We start from the raw sequence: 20,100 nt of genomic DNA on the forward strand, positions 1-20,100 counted from the left end.
GTGACTTTAAGCATGTTGTTGTTGTGGTCTTCAGTCCTGAGACTGGTTTGATGCAGCCCTGCATCTACTCTATCCTGTACAAACTTGTTCATCTACCAGTACCTACTGCAGCCTACATCCTTCTGAATCTGCTTAGTGTATTCATCTCCTGGTCTCCCTCTACGATTTTTCCCCTTCACGCTGCCCTCCAATACTAAATTGGTGATCCCCTGATGCCTCAGAACATGTCCTACCAACTGGTCCCTTCTTCTAGTCAAGTTATGCCACAAGCTCCTTTCCTCCCCAAATTTATTCAATACCTCCTCATTAGTTATGTGATCTACCCATCTAATCCAGCATTCTTCTGTAAAACCACATTTCGAATTGTTCTATTCTCCTCTTGTCCAAACTATTTATCGTCCACATTTCACTTCCATACATGGCCACACTCCATACAAATACTTTCAGTAACGACTTCCTGACATTTAAATCTATACTCGATGTAAACAAATTTTTCTTCTTCAGAAACGCTTTTCTTCTGATTGCCAGTCTACATTTTATATCCTCTCCAAATAACAAAACTCCTTTACTACTTTAAGTGTCTCATTTCCTAATCTAATTCCCTCAGCATCACCCGACTTAATTCAACTATATTCCATTATCCTCGTTTTGCTTTTGTTGATGTTCATCTTATATCCTCCTTTCAAGACACTATCCATTCCGTTCAACTGCTCTTCCAAGTCCTTTATTGTCTCTGACAGTTTTACAATGTCATCGTCAAACCTCAAAGTTTTTATTTCTTCTCCATGGATTTTAATACCTAATCCGAACTTTTCTTTTGTTTCCTTTATTGCTTGCTCAATATACAGATTGTACACCATCGGAGAGTGGCTACAACCCTGTCTCACTCCCTTCTCAACCATTGCTTCCTTTTCATGTCCCTCGACTCTTATAACTGCCATTTGGTTTCTGTACAAATTGTAAATAGCCTTTTGCTCCCTGTATTTTACCCCTACCACCTTCAGAATTTGAAAGAGGGTATTCCAGTCAACATTGTCAAAAGCTTTCTCTAAGTCTACAAATGCTAGAAACGTAGATTTGCCTTTCCTTAATTTTTCTTCTAAGATAAGTCATAGGGTAGTTATTGCCTCATGTGTTCCAACATTTCTACGGAATCCAAACTGATCTTCCACGAGGTCGGCTTCTGTCAGTTTTTCCATTCATCTGTAAAGAATTTGTGTTAGTATTTTGCAGCTGTGACTTATTAAACTGATAGTTAAGTAATTTTCACATCTGTCAACACCTGCTTTCTTTGGGATTGGAATTATTATATTCTTCTTGAAATCTGAGGGTTTTTCACCTGTCTCATACATCTTGCTCACCAGATGGTAGAGTTTTGTCAGGACTGGCTCTCCCAAGGCTGTCAGTAGTTCTAATGGAATGGTGTCTACTTTAAGCATAAACAGTAATTTATTTTGATGTGCAAATACTGAAAAAGGAATAAATGACAGGAACAATATGCGGCAAATTCCGTAATTCACCGTTACACCAAATGATATAACTTAAAATTGTGTTGCATTTTCTTTCTACAGTTCATGTTGCAGGTAATAAAACAATTATTATACAGCCCCATATAATACATACATCATGCCTTTACATATATTCCTTATAGAATACATAAGTTGCACTTCCCAATGATGTTTAGTAACTTGGTGTGTACTTGAAGTCCTGATCTGCATTGAAATTTGACTTGAATGACATGAATGCAGTTGGCACTCAAGATTGGAGAATATGACAGGTTAAGCAGATATATCATCTCCCACATTCAGACACATTATTCAGCAATAGAAAGTCACAGTTCTTGCCTTATGTTATTGCAGTGCATCTGTACATTTAGTTTAAAATTCCCTGAGTTCTCACTAGTTTACTGAATCTCATTGTGCAGTCTTTCCACCACTCCTTTAGGTACAAATGGCTAAATGTATCTGATTACACATACTGGCTTTACATGTTATTTTGTTGTTGTGTTTGTATTGCTATTAGCTTGTCTTAGTACTGGTTGTCTGTGAATGTAGAAACTTTGTCCAAGTACTCACATCTGGTTACCTACCTTTCACATTCTATCTGTGCTTCTTGTCCTGCTCCAGCATGCAGTTATAATTTGTAAACCTGAATCTACAAAATGTGTACTTCATTAAGTGTAGGCTAATTTGATCGTGTGTTAACTCTAGGAGCAACAGAGATATCAGACTCACTGTCCTATGTGTGCCCTTGTAGGTGTTAGTCTTGCACCATCATTGGAAAGTGTCTACTTAGGAGTGAGTGAGGAGCTTGAGGGCAAGTTGTCCTGTGAGGTGTTCTCAGATCGTGCACTGCACATGAAAAGCAGGTACCCAGACTGATGTTCTGGTTTGGCACACGGTTTTATCTTATCCTTTACTGTATAATTATCTGTTTTAATATGATGTGTAAAGCTGTTGTAGAATATAAATAATTTTTTAATAAAGGTGACAACCCACTGAATAGTAGAGGCATCAAGTGCACAAATGAGACTGGAAACTTGGATTTGTCTGAAAGTTAGTGATGATTTCATCCGTATCTGTGTGCCTGTCAATGACACAACATCTTTACTGTTTCATGAGTTTTTACGTATACCAAAATCATTTGACTATATCCTTATTACTGGCTCCATATCACTCCATATCGCCGACTGGTGAGACTAAACAAGAATGTCTGTTGTCCTGCCATTTCACTGAATAAGATGCTTCAGTGGTTAGCACACAGGATTCCGTGCGGGAGGACAGCTGTTAAAATCCCCGTCCAACCAATCGAATTTAGATTTTCCATGATTTTCCTAAATTGCTTAAGGCAGATGTGAAGATGGTTCCTTGAAAGGACGTGGCTGATTTGATTCCCCATCTTTCCTTTTTCCGAGCTCGTGCTCAGTCTCTTTATGACCTTGTTCTCGATGGGACCTTGAAACAGTGATCTTCCTCTCTCCTTGCCACTTTTTCTTGCAACTTAGCAGACAAGAATTGTTCCTTTGTGCTGGTCCTTTTTTCTCATTCATTTCTCTTTCGGTATTATTTTTGTGCCATGGAACCTTTCAAAGAGGCCAATAAAACTTTGGGGGAGGGGAGGATGGACAAAGTTTGTCCAGGTTTGCGCTGTCATGAATACTAAGTATTAATGTCATGCATCAGCAAGAAAAATTATCTGATGTGGGGATCTATAGGATTTGGTGTGCATATTAAAGCACTAGAAATACTATGTATTAGATCTGCAACTAAAAGTTTGAGTTCTTTTGCCATGAAAATTAGTAAATTAAGTTATTTTACGTATTTCTGTTCACTGGTGTCACACAGAATAAGAGAAAGCATTCATAGCAGGAAAAAAAGGGATTATGTGAAGAATTGCATATTACTGTAAGCAACACATTCTGTATCAGCTGGGAGTTTTAACCTCAGTTGCACTGAAGAAATTAGTTATAAACAATCAGTATGTATATAATCAATGATTGAAATAAGTAAGAGGAGAAATGTTCACCTCTGTCCTCTAGTGAGTCTTAACTTTGGCACAGTAAGAATTGCATTGTTGCTTCTCGTAACAGCTAGTATACTGTAACTGAATTGTTGAATAGAAGTAAAATGTCAAGGGAAAATTTATAAATGGTCAACATGCAGCTTTATTAATGTATTTATGAACTAGTGTGAGCAACTTCTAGATGTCTCATAACAAGTTTCACTATGAATGTGATCTACGGGAGACTGTTCTTCACAACGGCATGGATGGACTTCATCTTCTTCATGAATATTGTTGGTATCTCTTTCTTGAAGCAGCAGCTGAGAACAGAAATGACAGAGAACTGTGAATTGTCAAAATATTGGACCCAACTCTTCACTTGCATCTAAAAAGTTTAGTGTTTGTGCATAGTGCAATATCATTTATTTCCTAATGATTGAGAATTTATTTGAAAACACCTTTATTTGAGGAATAATTATTAAGCTCTTGCTTCAGAAATTGCAGTCAATTGCCCATGTTTTTGGCAGTTGTCCTTACATGTTCGTTGCTATTGGGCAAGTTCTGTAGTTTTTTTCTTTCTCAAGAGCTGTAGATAAATCCTTATTCGTCCACATCTTGAAATACTGCAATACTGACTTTTATTAATAATGCCACTATATTCATGAATTTTATACAGAATGTTTATAAGGTACAGCAGTCAACAGCAACAAATTGCTTTTCATTTCAAATTTACATATTCATTGCTAGATGGTTTACATACTTTTATCAAGATGTGTGGTGTTTTGATTTATAGATAATTTTCCCTAGGATGAACAGAAATTAATAGTTTCAAAAGTGTGACAATGATGATTATGCTACTTACTCCTGTTAGAATACAACTTACATCACATAGCCATGTGGAATATCTAATTACACAGTCTCCAACAAGTAACACTCCATTGTTCTTGATGATTTTACATTCTCTCTTTGTGTTCTTTATCAGTCACTTTTGTTACGCAACAACACAAGTTATCAAAACACAGTACATGTTTCGAATCAGTATTGTTATAAAGTCAGTAACAGCTGGGTTATTCCACATCAAAGGGACACGATATTTAAAAGTTTCTCCATTCGACCATCTCCAAACCTAAAGAAATTTGGTGAGAAGGTTCTGTATGGTATTTTATGGTTATATACCAAATTTCAATCCAGTGTCTTCAGTGGTAGAATTTTTAGGGGCTTTAAAAGAGAGGCTACTCACCTTCACATCACATACAAAGTTGCAAGTGTGCCAAGATTGCTAGGCCTTTTTAAAAGTTCTAGCAAACATTTGATCATTTGCTTTAAAATACATAGACAACTTTTTATACTGAATCACACTAGGCAAAAATCTGGGATTTAGCCACACATAATTATAGATACAAGCCTCTAAAAGTGGCTAAAAAGTTCGTTGCATTATTCTGAGAGCCAAGGTTTGACCGATGACTACTACTTCTCATACAAACCAACCACACCAAAACTTCAGAGGGACCTATAATGGGTATATATGGACCAAATTTAAAGACAGACATCTGCAAAGTTGGCCAAAATTTTCTACGGGCAGATTTTAGGGTATTTTTGGGGGTCAGTACCTTAACTGTGTCTTGTTCAATCAGTTTTTTTTTTTTTTGTTCCACAACAGGAAAGAGCATGTTTTAATTTTTCAAAAGCCGTATTGTTTAATTTCTGTATCTTGCAACTTGATAAGTAAGAATACCTATCAAAAGTAGGGAAAATGAATTATCGATAAGTACAAAAAATTAATAAAATTTCAAGTTGCAAATCAAAAAATGTGCATTGTAGTGTCTGATTTCAACTTTGAAAACTGTCCATTATAGGTTAATAAAATTTTGTATAAACTGAACCACGAGAACATTGTTGTACCCAGCTACTTTGGTAGATCTGATGGAGCTGATTGTCGTAAGTCATCACCTTCTATTATGACAAAAGTCAACTACAATCAGTTACTGGAAATTTCACCAGTGAACATGGAGTTTCTGTAACTTAGGCCTGGGCTTGATTTTAATGAAGATGCCCAACTTTGTCCGTACCATAATACCTTGTTGATGACAAAATTTCAGTTTCTGCAGAAGACTTTGAAGTTTTTAAACCTGGTCAGAAAATTTGTACCAAATGTAGACATGAAGTTGGGGGAGGGGGAAGGTAGTATATCATCCCATTAGGGTAACAAGTATCACCATCCACTGAAGACATGGATGTTGTTGATGCTTGCGTTACTGATAATACTTCATTATCATCACTTGGAGAGCAGCTTCAACATATCAGCAAAAGGGTTTCAATGAGATACATAAAGAGCAAAGTTCTGAAAGCCCAAGGCAGCATTCCTAAGGTATTTGCCACAGCTGATGGTGTGAGCCAAGTAGATATTGCTCAAATACAAATGGAAGAAGCCAAAAAACGTAAAGACATGGACATCTTAATTAAAGAACATAAGCTTAAGCTTTACAGTTCAAGTAATTGCAGTGATATTCAAATTTTGACTCTGGCCCCAAACAGCTGAACTATTAAAAAACACAGCCCAAACAATTTGCTGTGTCAACAAAAATGGCGAAGAAGTCTAGGAAACTAAAGATGGAAGATAGGATTTTGGCAACACCTGCAAACCAAGAATTGGGAAAAGCTCAATAATGAAGTAAAAGAAAACGTCCTCATATTGTTTCGTGGAGACGATGAGTTTTCTCATTTATGCCCACGCTAAAGCAATTGTATTGCAGTAAGAATAAATGGGAAAAAGATTCACAAGCAGAAACACATGCTGCTCTGTAACCAGAAAGAAATGTTCATTGTTTATCATAAGCAACATGGAAATCAACTGAGATTCTCAAAATTTTGAGAGCTCAGATGGAAATGGTGTACTGCAGTTGGTGCTTCTGGATCACATTCAGTATGGGTATGTGCAGTTCATCAAAATGTCAAAGTAATATTGGGTTCAGAGACATCCATTCAAGCTGACTACAGGACTTTGCGAAAAAATACGGTAAACAGTTTGGAATCAAAAGACTGTATGCTGCATCGTTGTAAGGAAAGTCTAGGGAAAAATACAACTAGAGCCTTTTTCGAAGATACTTTAAAGGCTATGACCCTGAAGAAACAATATAATACAAGCAATGGGTCGATACTGACAGACACATTGGAGACATGTCAGAGAACTGTATAGGATTTCATGGAGTCACAGATTTTGAAAATTACTGGTTTAAGAAGCAATCACTTTGTGACAAAACACTAAAGTTTATACCTTAAGCAGCTAAAAAGAAATCTTGCAGAAAGTGAATTGATAATATTGATTGATTTTGCTGAGAATTGTTCATTTGTTGTTTAAGATGCTGTGCAGTGATGTCATTGGGTGCATAGTCAGGGCATATTACATCCATTTGTTATCTATTTTGGTAGCAAAGAATGTCAGAGTATTAGCATTTTTGTGATCAGCAACTGTGTCTGTCATGATACCGTTGCTATTCATGCCTTTCAAATAAAGTTAATAGCACATTTTAAGACAAAGATTGAAAACATTAAGAACATTTATTTCTTGAGTGATTGTTCAGCTGCTCAATATAAGAATTCCAAAAATTTCATCAGTTGGGAATTGCTGCATGAAAAGAATTTTGCCATCACTGCAGATCGTGGTGGGTGTTTTTTTTTTTTTTTTCCTTTTCTTTTTTCTTTTTTCTTTTTTTTTCTTTTTTCTTTTTTTTTTTTTTTTTTTTTAAAAAGAAGACAAGCCACGGTGAATTTCCTGTGGGGGCATTGCTGGAACAGCAGGAAGACTTAACAGCCCATGGCAGTTTGAGGGGCCCTTAAATAACCCGATATTGCCTCCGTATGATTCGTTCAAATTCTGTGACGATACTATTCCAGGCGTAACTTTTTTTTATTGGCCAAAAGAAGATTGCGAAAAAATTCAGCCTGATCAAGAAACAAGGTTTTCCATGGGACATACAATATCTGGAACAACAGAAGATCTTTAGTTTAAGCCAATTAATTGTAATCAGCTTTCACAGTTGATGCCTCCGAAGCAGATGAAGAAATTCCAGCGATCTCAAGTTGCACTTTTACAACCAGGATGGTTGCATGTTTGTGATTTCTTCCACTGGCCAACTGCTAAAGACACCTACTGGATTCCTGAGCAACATATTTTCAAGATTTTAGAAGCACCATCAGCATCATCATGAGGAAGACAATACAGTTTTTGTGGAACTATTTAACCAAAAATGGAACTGACTCCAGTGTTTTTGTTTTGCAAATTGTCTGTGTTGTGTATTGTATCTGTTTTATGGCACAAATCAATGTTTGAAACTGATTTATATACTCGAATCAAAACAATTAATTATTGGACTCAATGAACGAAATATTTCACTACCAGTCTTCTCGAAGTGCTACAATAATATGTTTTGAAACGTGTTTTAGTCATCAGTATGCATTATCCAGAAATTAAACAATATAGCTTTGAAAACTTAAAACATTTTTTTTTTTCAGTTGTGATAAGTGGAGGGGGAGAACAGATTGAGGAAGACACAGCTGAGATATTAACCCCCAAAAATGCCCTAAAATTTATGTAGAAAATTTTGGCCAATTTTGCAGATGCATATCTTTTCGTTTAGGCATCCAACGTTAGTTAAATTTTATCCATATATAAACATCATAGGTAGGAACAACACTCTGAAGTTTTATTGGGATTGGTTAATATCAAAAGTAGCAGTGGTTGGTCAAATCTTGGTTCTTGGAAAAGTGTGACGAATTTTTTAGCCACTCTAGTGGCTTGTATCTGTATTTATATTTGTATAAATCCCAGATTTTTGCCATGGTGTGAGTCACCATAAAAAGTTGTCTATGTTTATTAAAACAAATTACAAGCTATTTGCTAGAACATTTAATAAAGCCTAGTGAATTTGGGTTATTTTCACCTTGGTATGTGATGCGAAGATGAGTAGCCCTTTCCTCTGAAGCCCCTAGAAGTTCAGTTACTTAAGGTATTGAACCAAAATTTGGTATAGAACCATCAAATACCATATAGAACCTTCACACCCTATTTCATTAGATTTGGAGATGGCCAAGTGGGGCCCCCCAGTCCCCTTGACATGGATGGAATGACTCAACTAAATAGTCCACATTCATTGTTGTCCATTTTATTAGGTTTTGTATTTACTAAGAGCATTGAAACTAAACTTGGCATATTGAGGTTAAAATATTAATGAGAATATGTTGTAAAAATGTGAACTGAAATTATTGCAAGGAATACAAAAATTGACGCGACGAAAGACCGCTCGTCCTGTAGAGGAAATTCAAAGCAGCATGGAGTGCATTTTATATTGCTGTACACGGCTGTTAGAAGAATACCTTCTTTATACAGTCATTTGTCTTTCCTCGTGTCCCTGTTAACATATGGTACTATTAATTTTTATTTCTGTATATGGCATTTGGTTTTTCTGTTTCAGTTCAAACACGGGACATGGTAACCGTAGCAATCTTGCACCTCAATCAATGCAGTGGGCAATACGGAACAGAGAACCTGGGAATCGAGCTGGAGGTAGTTGCATTTTGTACAGTTTAGCCCAGTACTAGTTTTAAAACAAGTCAGTAAATTTAAAATAAATGTGCAGAAGAAAAGCAGTCTTTTTGAAAATGATATGAAGTATCTTAAATTTTAATTGCTTGAATAACTTTCGACTGATACAACTAAGTAATTTGTGGAGGGTGGTGGTGGTGGTGGGTGAGGGATGGAGAGAGAGAGAGAGAGAGAGAGAGAGAGAGAGAGATGGACTGAACAAAAGTGCTATTTAAATAATGATAAATACAAGATATCACCCATAAAAAAATAAAGAACCCAATAGTTGATAACAACATTGGTAGGTTTATTAAGCCTGTGAGAGCATTTGAATACCTAGAAATAATACTGCAGAGTTGTATAAAATGGGACAAACGTGAGAAATCAGTAATAGGGAACTTGAATGAAAGAATTATTAGTGGGATGAATTTGGGGGACTGCAGCCCATCTGTTGAGCAAACCATGTACATGCATGAAGTTCGGGATGCTGCTCCATTTTGAGGGATTCTTAGTTATGTGAGATGAACTGCTAGGTTCATAAGAAAATCAATAGACAACACAAAATTGTAGCAGAGGTTTTCTAGGGATAGACATGGCATTAAACCCTAATTGTCCTTCCTCCCTCTAGGAATAATTAAATGAAAGGTTCTGTATTCTGGCATAATGTTGTTTAACAAATTTGTAGAGCAGATATTAGAACAGTTGAACTGTTAGGCTGCTCTACTGTCTCGATTATATATCTCATATACAGATTATAATAATAAGAGGAAAATTTTTTCAGAGAAATCCTATTGGTCATTTTTCCTTCATGCCTTGTACAAATTTAAATGTGTCAGGTGTGCTAATAATTATACCAAGTATTAGTTGATACATTCAACTAATCTGTTAATGCCCTAATTTCTCAGCCTGTATTTTTCAATCCAGTAATAAATTACTGGTTACACAAGTATTATGAAAATGAGATACTCACCGTGAAAACGAGACTTTGAGTTGCAGACAGGCACAACAAAAAGAATGTTACGTATTGAGGTTTCAGCCAAAGCATTCTTCAGAAACAACACACACACACACACACACACACACACACACACACACACACACACACACACACACACACATTAATATAGGCAGGCACACATCGTGCACACAACGATCGCTATCTCCAGCCAGAAGCAACTGTGTTGAATAGAAGCAGCAATTTGGAATGTGTAAGGTACTGTGGGTGTGAGAAATTAGTGTGGCCTGGCAGAATACACAGGGACTAGATAGTGCAAGACAAGGCGGCCAGGTGCATTGTTGGGACATGGTTGGTTGGGGGTGGGGGGGGGGGGGGCAGGAAAGGGGGCAAGGCTGGTTGGTACGTTAGCAGATAGCAGTGCACAGTAAGGGTGAAGGGACATGAACTGGGAGGAGGGGATAGGACAGAAGGGAGTGGAAACTGTCATGTGGAGGGTGTGGGGGTAGTAGATCACCTTAGGTTGAGGCCAGGGCAATGTCAGGAGCTGAGAACATGTTGTGGGGACAGCAGCCATTGAAAACAAGCATGTTATGTTTAGCTGCATGTTGTGCCACAGGGTCAGCCACTTTGCTCATGGCCACAGTTTGGTGGTGGTCATTAATGCTGGTGGGGAACTTGTTGATAACCATACTAGGCACCACATGCAGCTGAACATATACCAGGCTTGATTTTAATGGCTGTTTTGCAAGTCGGGCCATCTGGCTCGTGCCCTCAACCGTTCACTATTCTGAACTGTGCAGACAGGAGTTATCCTTACACACATTCCCTGCTCCCCAAATTATCCCGGCCTAAACCTATGGTAACCTACTGTCCCTCCACACAACTGTTTCCACTCTCTCTGTCCTAAAACTTCCTCCCAATTCATATAAGTTCACCCTTATTGCACTTGCTTTCTGCCAACAAACTCACCAGTCTTATCTCTTTTTGTTGGTTTCCTTTTCTGCTGGCGGCATCAGCATAGTCTTGCCAGCAGCTAATCCCTGTAAGCCCTTTCAGGCAGTGCATGCTTCTCTCTCTGCCCTGTCATCCTTCCCCCTTCCCCTTCCCCACCCCACATCAGATTGCTGCTACCCTTTTGATGTTGTTGCGTTCTGGTGGGAGGTAGACGTCGTACAAGTGTGTGTGTGTGTGTGTGTGTGTGTGTGTGTGTGTGTGTGTGTGTGTGTGTGTGTGTGTTTTCATTTCAGAAGGTGCTTTGGCTGAAAGCTCATTGTGAAACAGTCTTTTTCTTGTGCCTGTCTGCAACTCAGCATATCATCTTTATGGTGAGTAACAATCGATCCTTTACGTAATATTGTCGATATTACAACCACCTTGAGTGTTTATAATTGTATTTGACATTCAGTGCTTCAGGTTCCTTTTGATGTTACAGTACATATCGAGATATTTGTTCTGAGGCACTTTCGTACTCTGTATTCTTGTTGTTATTCATGATTAAATCCAATAAGAAACAGTACTTTCTGATATTTAAAGAATAATATTCTATTGATTTCCCGTGCGTAATAAAACCAAGAAAGGGAGAAAAATTTGCCTTTTGCACAATACAGGAGTGTGATATTAATATTGCACATGGTACAGGAAACAATTTAAATAATTATGTGAAGTGCGGTAAACATGTAAGTGACATTAATATCGAAGGAAGATAAGAAGAAAATCATCACCACTTTTTGCCAAATCTGGAAGCTTTGACAATGGCATTAGGGCCAAGTGTCTGTGTACTTCCTTTTTGGTGGCACACAATGTGCCCTTAAGTGCGGTTGATCTCGCTGGTGTTTTATTTAAGATGATGATTCCCACATCAGGAGTTGCAAAGAAATATAGCTGTGATCACACAAAAATGGCAGGCATTGTAAATAAAACGGCAAAAAAAGGCATTATCTGAAGTTGTTAAGTGCCTACAGAACGGACTGATTTCTTTGGCAAAGGATGGAAGCAATCATACAAATATCAGGTTGTATCCTGTCGTTGCATTCTATGATACTCCGTGGGAAAAAGTAGTGAGCACTTGCTATCCATACCAGCGTTAGGTGGGGAGTCAATAGGGTGACACATAGGTAACCTGATGTTATCACAGCTGAATTTTCATAATATATGAACTGCAAACTGTGTTGTTTTCTTTTTCGACAGTGCTCATGTTATGATAGGACGTAGAAATGGGGTTTCAGCAGTTCTGAAGGAAGTTCAACTAGGTTTTGCCATCATATGTTGCATTTGCATTTGCCACCTGATTAATCCAGTAGCTGAAAAAGGTGCTGGAAGATTACCACTTAAAATAGATGAGATCCTTGTTGGTATACTTTATTTTGTAGAACAGAATATCGAAAGAAAAGAACGCCTTCAGAAATTTCAGAACTTGCACAATCAAGAGCCAAAAAAATTCTGAAGCTTTTATCTACTAAGTGGGTATCTTTAGGCAAATGTTTGAATAGACTACTGGACCAGTGCGATCCACTTCTTTTTTTCTTCAAGGAGGAAGTAATATTATGCACCCAAAGCATTTCCACAATTGTACGTCATTCCCAATACCTCGAGGTCAACAAAATGGATCCAAAGAGTATCAGAAGAAGAGAATTCTTGATTCTGCTGCTACACATATTCCTCTCAAGTGCGACAAACCAATCCTAAAAAGTAAGACTTTTGCTACATCGCACGAGGAAAATTTTCTTATGTTCCTGTCCTCAAACTTGAACATGGCAGTTTGCACTCTCCTTCATTTGACTGTTTCTGTATTTGACAAACTGAATGTTGCCTTTCAGGCTTCTTCCTCACAAGTTCACCTTGTTTTAGAACTTCTAATGGGGTTGCTAAAGCAGTTTTTTAAGCCCAAAATTTCCAAAAGCTTTCATTGGTTGCAGTTAAGTACAACTTGATTCAAAACCAAAGACATTCAGACTTTGAACATACTGAATGATCCCCAATATACAGATAAAATCAGTTTTCTTTTTGTCGGTGAGAAATGACTTTTGTACCGCCTGTGACTACATCATTAACAAGTTTCCACACAAGGATGATGTGTTAAAAAAACATGCTCAACTTTCTAGGTTAAACAAAATTGAAGATACACAGTTTTGTTCCGTTTGTGTGTGGTTCCCCCCGCCCCGAAAAAATTTCCTGTCATTCGTTGCAAGGAAGACAATGAAACTACAGGTGAGGTGGTGAATGAGCTTTAGAGGCAGTTCACGCTCTTCAGGTAGATGACACTTTGGTTGCAAGATGCTACAAGTGACTCCAGTTGGGCATAAATACTAGAGTTTGTGGAGCTGATGGACTTCTTAAGTATAACCGAATTTCTAGTGTGATGCTCTTTACTGTCACAATACCCCATAGCAATGCAGAATATGAATGTGTTTTCAAGCATGTGAAGAAAAATAGAGTTTGGATCATCCATGTCAAATGAATCTCTGGAGTCTACTTCAGTTTTGAAGACATGGAGGTCTGGTCCCGTTATGACAGAACATTTCCAAAGACTTTTTTCAAGAAGCTAAAAAGACCACAACTATGACTAAGTCCAACTAGCATGTGATTTGCAGTGTTTATTGTATTACTTCTTCCCTTTGTTACATTAAACAAGTTTTATTGTGTAAGGCCTTTTCAGTTATCGCATATCTGCTTTATTTATCAAGGAAGTCCTGCTCCAAACCAGTATTCACTACACCCACTGCTGATTAACATGGATCTCTTTTTGATTGTTATGTTCATCTACAAATCATTGGCCTTATTGTATTTTATAGCCTCGAAGTATCATTTTCTTCAAGCCAGGGAATGTAGAAAATCGTTAGATTTTTTTGTCATGCGTGAGTTTTACTGACACCCCTTTTCAAAAGTTGGTTGGTATGCTTTTAAATAATGGTCCTTCTGTGAGTTTTCAAATATAGTTGGATTAATTAAGAAAGGCAGGAGAAACAGTTCTGAAAACTAGAAGCGCTTGCTATTTGAGACTGATTTTTACGCATATTTTTGAAGGCAACTTACTCTGTTGAATAAAGGAAGATCAAATGCATTATCTACATCTACATTTATACTCCGCAAGCCACCCAACGGTGTGTGGCGGAGGGCACTTTACGTGCCACTGTCATTACCTCCCTTTCCTGTTCCAGTTGCGTATGGTTCGTGGGAAGAACGACTGCCGGAAGGTCTCCGTGGGCGCTCGAATCTCTGTAATTTTACATTCGTGATCTCTTTGGGAGGTATAAGTAGGGGGAAGCAATATATTCAATACCTCATCCAGAAACGCACCCTCTAGAAACCTGGACAGCAAGCTACACCGTGATGCAGAGCGCCTCTCATGCAGACTCCGCCACTTGAGTTTGCTAAACATCTCCGTAATGCTGTCACGCTCACCAAATAACCTTGTGACGAAATGAGCCGCTTTTCTTTGGATCTTCTCTATCTCCTACGTCAACCCGATCTGGTACGGATCCCACACTGATGAGCAATACTCAAGTATAGGTCGAACAAGTGTTTTGTAAGCCACCTCCTTTGTTGATGGACTACATTTTCCAAGGACTCTCCCAATGAATCTCAACCTGGTACCCTCCTTACCAACAATTAATTTTATATGATCATTCCACTTCAAATCGTTCCGCACGCATACTCCCAGATATTTTACAGAAGTAACTGCTACCAGTGTTTGTTCCGCTATCATGTAATCATACAATAAAGGATCCTTCTTTCTATGTATTCGCAATACATTGCATTTGTCTATGTTAAGGGTCAGTTGCCATTCCCTGCACCATGTGCTATCCGCTGCAGATCTTCCTGCATTTCGCTGCAATTTTCTAATGCTGCAACTTCTCTGTATACTACAGCATCATCCGCGAAAAGCCGCATGGAACTTCCGACACTATCTACTAGGTCATTTGTATATATTGTGAAAAGCAATGGTCCCATAACACTCCCCTGTGGCACGCCAGAGGTTACTTTAACGTCTGTAGACGTCTCTCCACTGAGAACAACATGCTGTGTTCTGTTTGCTAAAAACTCTTCAATCCAGCCACACAGCTGGTCTGATATTCCGTAGGCTCTTACTTTATTTATCAGACGACAGTGTGCGGAACTGTATCGAATGCCTTCCGGAAGTCAAGGAAAATGACATCTACCTGGGAGCGTGTATCTAATATTTTCTGGGTCTCGTGAACAAATAAAGCGAGTTGTGTCTCACACGATCACTGTTTCCGGAATCCATGTTGATTCCTACAGAGTAGATTGTGGGTTTCCAGAAACGACATGATACGCAAGCAAAAAACATGTTCTAAAATTCTACAACAGATCGACGTCAGAGATATAGGTCTATAGTTTTGCGCATCTGCTCGACGACCCTTCTTGAAGACTGGGACTACCTGTGCTCTTTTCCAATCATTTGGAACCTTCCGTTCCTCTAGAGACTTGCTGTACACGGCTGTTAGAAGGGGGGCAAGTTCTTTCGCGTACTCTGTGTAGAATCAGGTCCAGTGGACTTTCCTCTGTTGAGTGATTCCAGTTGCTTTTCTATTCCTTGGACACTTATTTTGATGTCAACCATTTTTTCATTTGTGCGAGGATTTAGAGAAGGAACTGCAGTGTGGTCTTCCTCTGTGAAACAGCTTTGGAAGAAGGAGTTTAGTGTTTCAGCTTTACGCGTGTCATTCTCTGTTTCAATGCCATCATCATCCCGGAGTGTCTGGATATGCTGTTTCGAGCCACTTACTGATTTAACGTAAGACCACAACTTGCTAGGATTTTCTGTCAAGTTAATACATAGAATTTTACTTTCGGATTCACTGAACGCTTCACGCATAGTCCTCTTTACGCTAACTTAAATAGAAAGACAATAAAATTCTTAAAATTCACACAAAATCTTATAATTAGATCCACCAATAAGTTAAAGCATGTTAGACGTGATTTGGTGAACAGTCACAACTGAGGATTCTATTGATAAGATCAAAAAATTTGGCTTCAGTTTGAAGTGAATGCTGTTATTATTTTTGTGGTATTTTTGTATAACATTTTCCAGTGACCAAACGAATAAGAATGAGTTAATTGTAATCGTGAATTGTCACAACCATAGGATGTACGATGGAAGGGAAAAATGATAATCTCATATCTGAATATTTTTAAATTACGGATATTTGCGCAGTTACATAACATTTATTAAACATTCATCGCTGTTGAATGATTGCGTCAGGCCAATGTCCAGTGTTGGCTATCATCATTATTTGTGTAATCTTCAACCACACAAGTTCATTGAGATTCTAGTAAACAAAATTGTTAAGTGGAAATTATTGGCCTTCATCCTAATAGACCTGGTCCCAAGCTGCAGTCAAGAAATTATCATTCATTGAGAGCACAAAGAACTCGATTGTTCAGTTACTAAACACTCTGCCACCAGCTTATTTAGTATGGCTAGAAAATTAAATCCGCATACTAAGTGAAATGACAAGAATGAAAAATAATCGTTTCTAAGAAAGTAACAAACCATTGAATGTAATAACATTATTATTGATCGAATAATGTACAGTTAACTTGTGTGTATTTCAGACAAAAAGTAAAGTGCAGTGCATTGGCAGAGCTGTTATTGGTACTCTGGTGATTCATGTGAAAAGGTTTCCTACATGATTATTGCTGCACAGTGGGAATTAACAGATTTTGAATATGGAATGGTAGTTGAAGCCAGACACATAGGACATTCCATTTTGGAAATCATTAGGGAATTCAATATTCAGATATCCATGTGTCAGTAGTGTGCCAAGAGCACCAAATTTCAGATTTTAACTCTCACCATGGACAATGCAGTGGCCAAGGGCCTTCATTTAATGACCCAGAGCAGCAGCATTTGCGTAGAGTTATCAGTGCTAACAGATGAACAACATTGCTTGACGTAAGTGCAGAAATCAATATGGGACATAAGACGAACGTATCCATTAGGACACTGCGGCAAAATTTGGTGTTAATGGGCTATAGCAGCAGATTACTGATAAAAGTGCCTTTGCTAACAACACAGTATTATCTGCAGAACCTCTCCTGGGCTCGTGACCATATAGGTTACCCCCTATACGACTGGAAAACTGTGGCCTGGTCAGATGAGTCCTCATTTCAGTTGGTAAGAGCTGATGGTAGGACTCGAGTGTGGTGCAGACCCCACAAATCCATTGAACCTGGTTATCAACAAAGTACTCTACAAACTGGTGGTGGCCCCATAATGGTGTGGCCCTTGGTTCCAACTGAACCATTCTAGGCATGTCGAGCAAATTACTTGGCCACCCATATCTCCAGACATGAATCCTATAGAACATATGTGAGACATAATCGAGAGGTCAGTTGGTGCACAATCTCCTGCACCAGCAACAGTTTCGCAGTTATGGACAGCTATAGAAGCAGCGTGGCTCAGTATTTCTGCATGGGACTTCCAACGACTTGCTGAATCCTTGCAACATTGAGTTGATACAGGGTGTTTCAAAAATGACTGGTATATTTGAAACGGCAATAAAAACTAAACAAGCAGCGATAGAAATACACCGTTTGTTGCAATATGCTTGGGACAACAGTACATTTTCAGGCGGACAAACTTTCGAAATTACAGTAGTTACAATTTTCAACAACAGATGGCGCTGCAAGTAATGTGAAAGATATAGAAGACAACGCAGTCTGTGGGTGCGCCATTCTGTACGTCGTCTTTCTGCTGTAAGCGTGTGCTGTTCACAACGTGCAAGTGTGCTGTGGACAACATGGTTTATTCCTTAGAACAGATTTTTCTGGTGTTGGAATTCCACCGCCTAGAACACAGTGTTGTTGCAACAAGACGAAGTTTTCAACAGAGGTTTAATGTAACCAAAGGACCTAAAAGCGATACAATAAAGGACCTGTTTGAAAAATTTCAACGGACTGGGAATGTGACGGATGAACGTGCTGGAAAGGTAGGGCGACCACGTACGGCAAACATAGAGGGCAACGCGCGGCTAGTGCAGCAGGTGATCCAACAGCGGCCTCGGGTTTCCGTTTGCCGTGTTGCAGCTGCGGTCCAAATGACACCAACGTCCACCTATCGTCTCATGCGCCAGAGTTTACACCTCTATCCATACAAAATTCAAATGCGGCAACCCCTCAGTGCCGCTACCATTGCTGCACGAGAGACATTCGCTAACGACATAGTGCACAGGATTGATGACGGCGATATGCAAGTGGGCAGCATTTGGTTTAGTGACGAAGGTTATTTTTGCCTGGACGGCTTCGTCAATAAACAGAACTGGCGCATATGGGGAACCGAAAAGCCCCATGTTGCATTCCCATCGTCCCTGCATCCTCAAAAAGTACTGGTCTGGGCCGCCATTTCTTCCAGAGGAATCATTGGCCCATTTTTCAGATCCGAAACGATTACTGCATCACGCTATCTGGACATTCTTCGTGAATTTGTGGCGGTACAAACTGCCTTAGACGACACTGCGAACACCTCGTGGTTTATGCAAGATGGTGCCCGGCCACATCGCACGGGCGACGTCTTTAATTTCCTGAATGAATATTTTGGTGATCGTGTGATTGCTTTGGGCTATCCGAAACATACAGGAGGCGGCGTGGATTGGCCTCCCTATTCGCCAGACATGAACCCCTGTGACTTCTTTCTGTGGGGACACTTGAAAGACCAGGTGTACCGCCAGAATCCAGAAACAACTGAACAGCTGAAGCAGTACATCTCATCTGCATGTGAAGCCATTCTGCCAGACACGTTGTCAAAGGTTTCGGGTAATTTCATTCAGAGACTACGCCATATTATTGCTACGCATGATGGATGTGTGGAAAATATCGTACTATAGTGTTTCCCAGACCGCAGCGCCATCTGTTGTTGACAATTGTAACTACGGTAATTTCGAAAGTTTGTCTGCCTGAAAATGTACTGTTGTCCCAAGCATATTGCAACAAACGGTGTATTTCTATCGCTGCTCGTTTAGTTTGTATTGCCGTTTCAAATATACCGGTCATTTTTGAAACACCCTGTATATACACCAGGCAAAAGGAAGTCCAACACGATCTTAGGAGGTATCCCAAGACTTCTGTCACCTCAGTGTAAGTTGTAAATGATATTTTATTAGCACGACATCTTCGGGTGCTACACTTCATACAGGATGTCAGATCGGTCTCTGAAAATTGCCTTGCTAATAAAATATCATTTACAACTCAAGTGGATTTCTCAGTGTTATCAGTTACTTAAAGAGTCTTTTCAACAGGTGAACTTGAAACCTAAAAATTGATATTTATCGACAACAGTGTGTTTATACTTTTCTCCATAAGCGACTTACGCTATGCTTTCATAGAGACACTAACCCTTACAGAATCCATGGTTTCTTAATGTGCAAACAAGAAGAGTTGTTTGATTTTTAGGTGTTAGCACATACCTGGAACCCATGGAGCAGGTCTACAAATGTGGTGCAATTGTCATTAGCAACTGCCAACGCAGCAATTCCTGGTTTTATATGTGAGCCTTGTCTTTGTTTGGTGACTTTAAATTTAGTGAGTAGTCTTCCTTTTACAATGGAATACGCCTCAAACCACTGACTAGAATCCTCTTCAGTCCTCTCTTTTGCCACAGATGTTTTATTCACCTCTGCACAACTCAGTCTGAAATATTATTGGCCTCGTAGTTTAAACAAAGGAAAATCCAGGACAGAAGGTAACAATATTATGAATAGGAAAGCTGCCATTCGCCATATAGTTGGGATGATGCATCACAGATAGGCACAACAAAAAGACTGTCACAAATAAAGCTTTCCGCCCGTAAGGCCTTTGTCAAAAATAGACGAAACATGTACACACATGCAACTCGCACACATGACTGCAGTCTCTGGCAACTGTGGCTACAGCCCCCCCCCCCCCCTTTCTCCCCCCCCGCCTCTCTCTCTCTCTCTCTCTCTCTCTCTCTCTCTGTCTGTCTGTGTGTGTGTGTGTGTGTGTGTGTGTGTGTGTGTGTGTGTGTGTGTGTCTTGACTAATGCCTTACGGGCCAAAAGCTTTATTTGTGACTGTCTTTTTTG

The 20,100-nt window shown here is 39.0% G+C and overlaps 1 protein-coding gene across 6 annotated transcripts in view; it reads left to right on the top strand.

Moving 5' to 3' along the window:
• LOC126336313 (E3 ubiquitin-protein ligase UBR5) overlaps positions 1-20,100 on the top strand; it is a 322,944-nt gene that overhangs the window by 188,398 nt on the left and 114,446 nt on the right. For 3 of the 6 annotated variants that reach the window (XM_049999857.1, XM_049999854.1, XM_049999859.1), the window contains exon 29: positions 8,973-9,067. In XM_049999857.1, the coding sequence (XP_049855814.1) occupies positions 8,973-9,067 (95 nt within the window). The remainder of the gene's footprint in view (positions 1-8,972; positions 9,068-20,100) is intronic. The other 3 variants (XM_049999858.1, XM_049999856.1, XM_049999860.1) reach the window with 1 other exon arrangement.

The sequence above is a fragment of the Schistocerca gregaria genome, chromosome 2, assembly GCF_023897955.1.
Source record: "Schistocerca gregaria isolate iqSchGreg1 chromosome 2, iqSchGreg1.2, whole genome shotgun sequence".
NCBI classification, from domain to species: domain Eukaryota; kingdom Metazoa; phylum Arthropoda; class Insecta; order Orthoptera; family Acrididae; genus Schistocerca; species Schistocerca gregaria.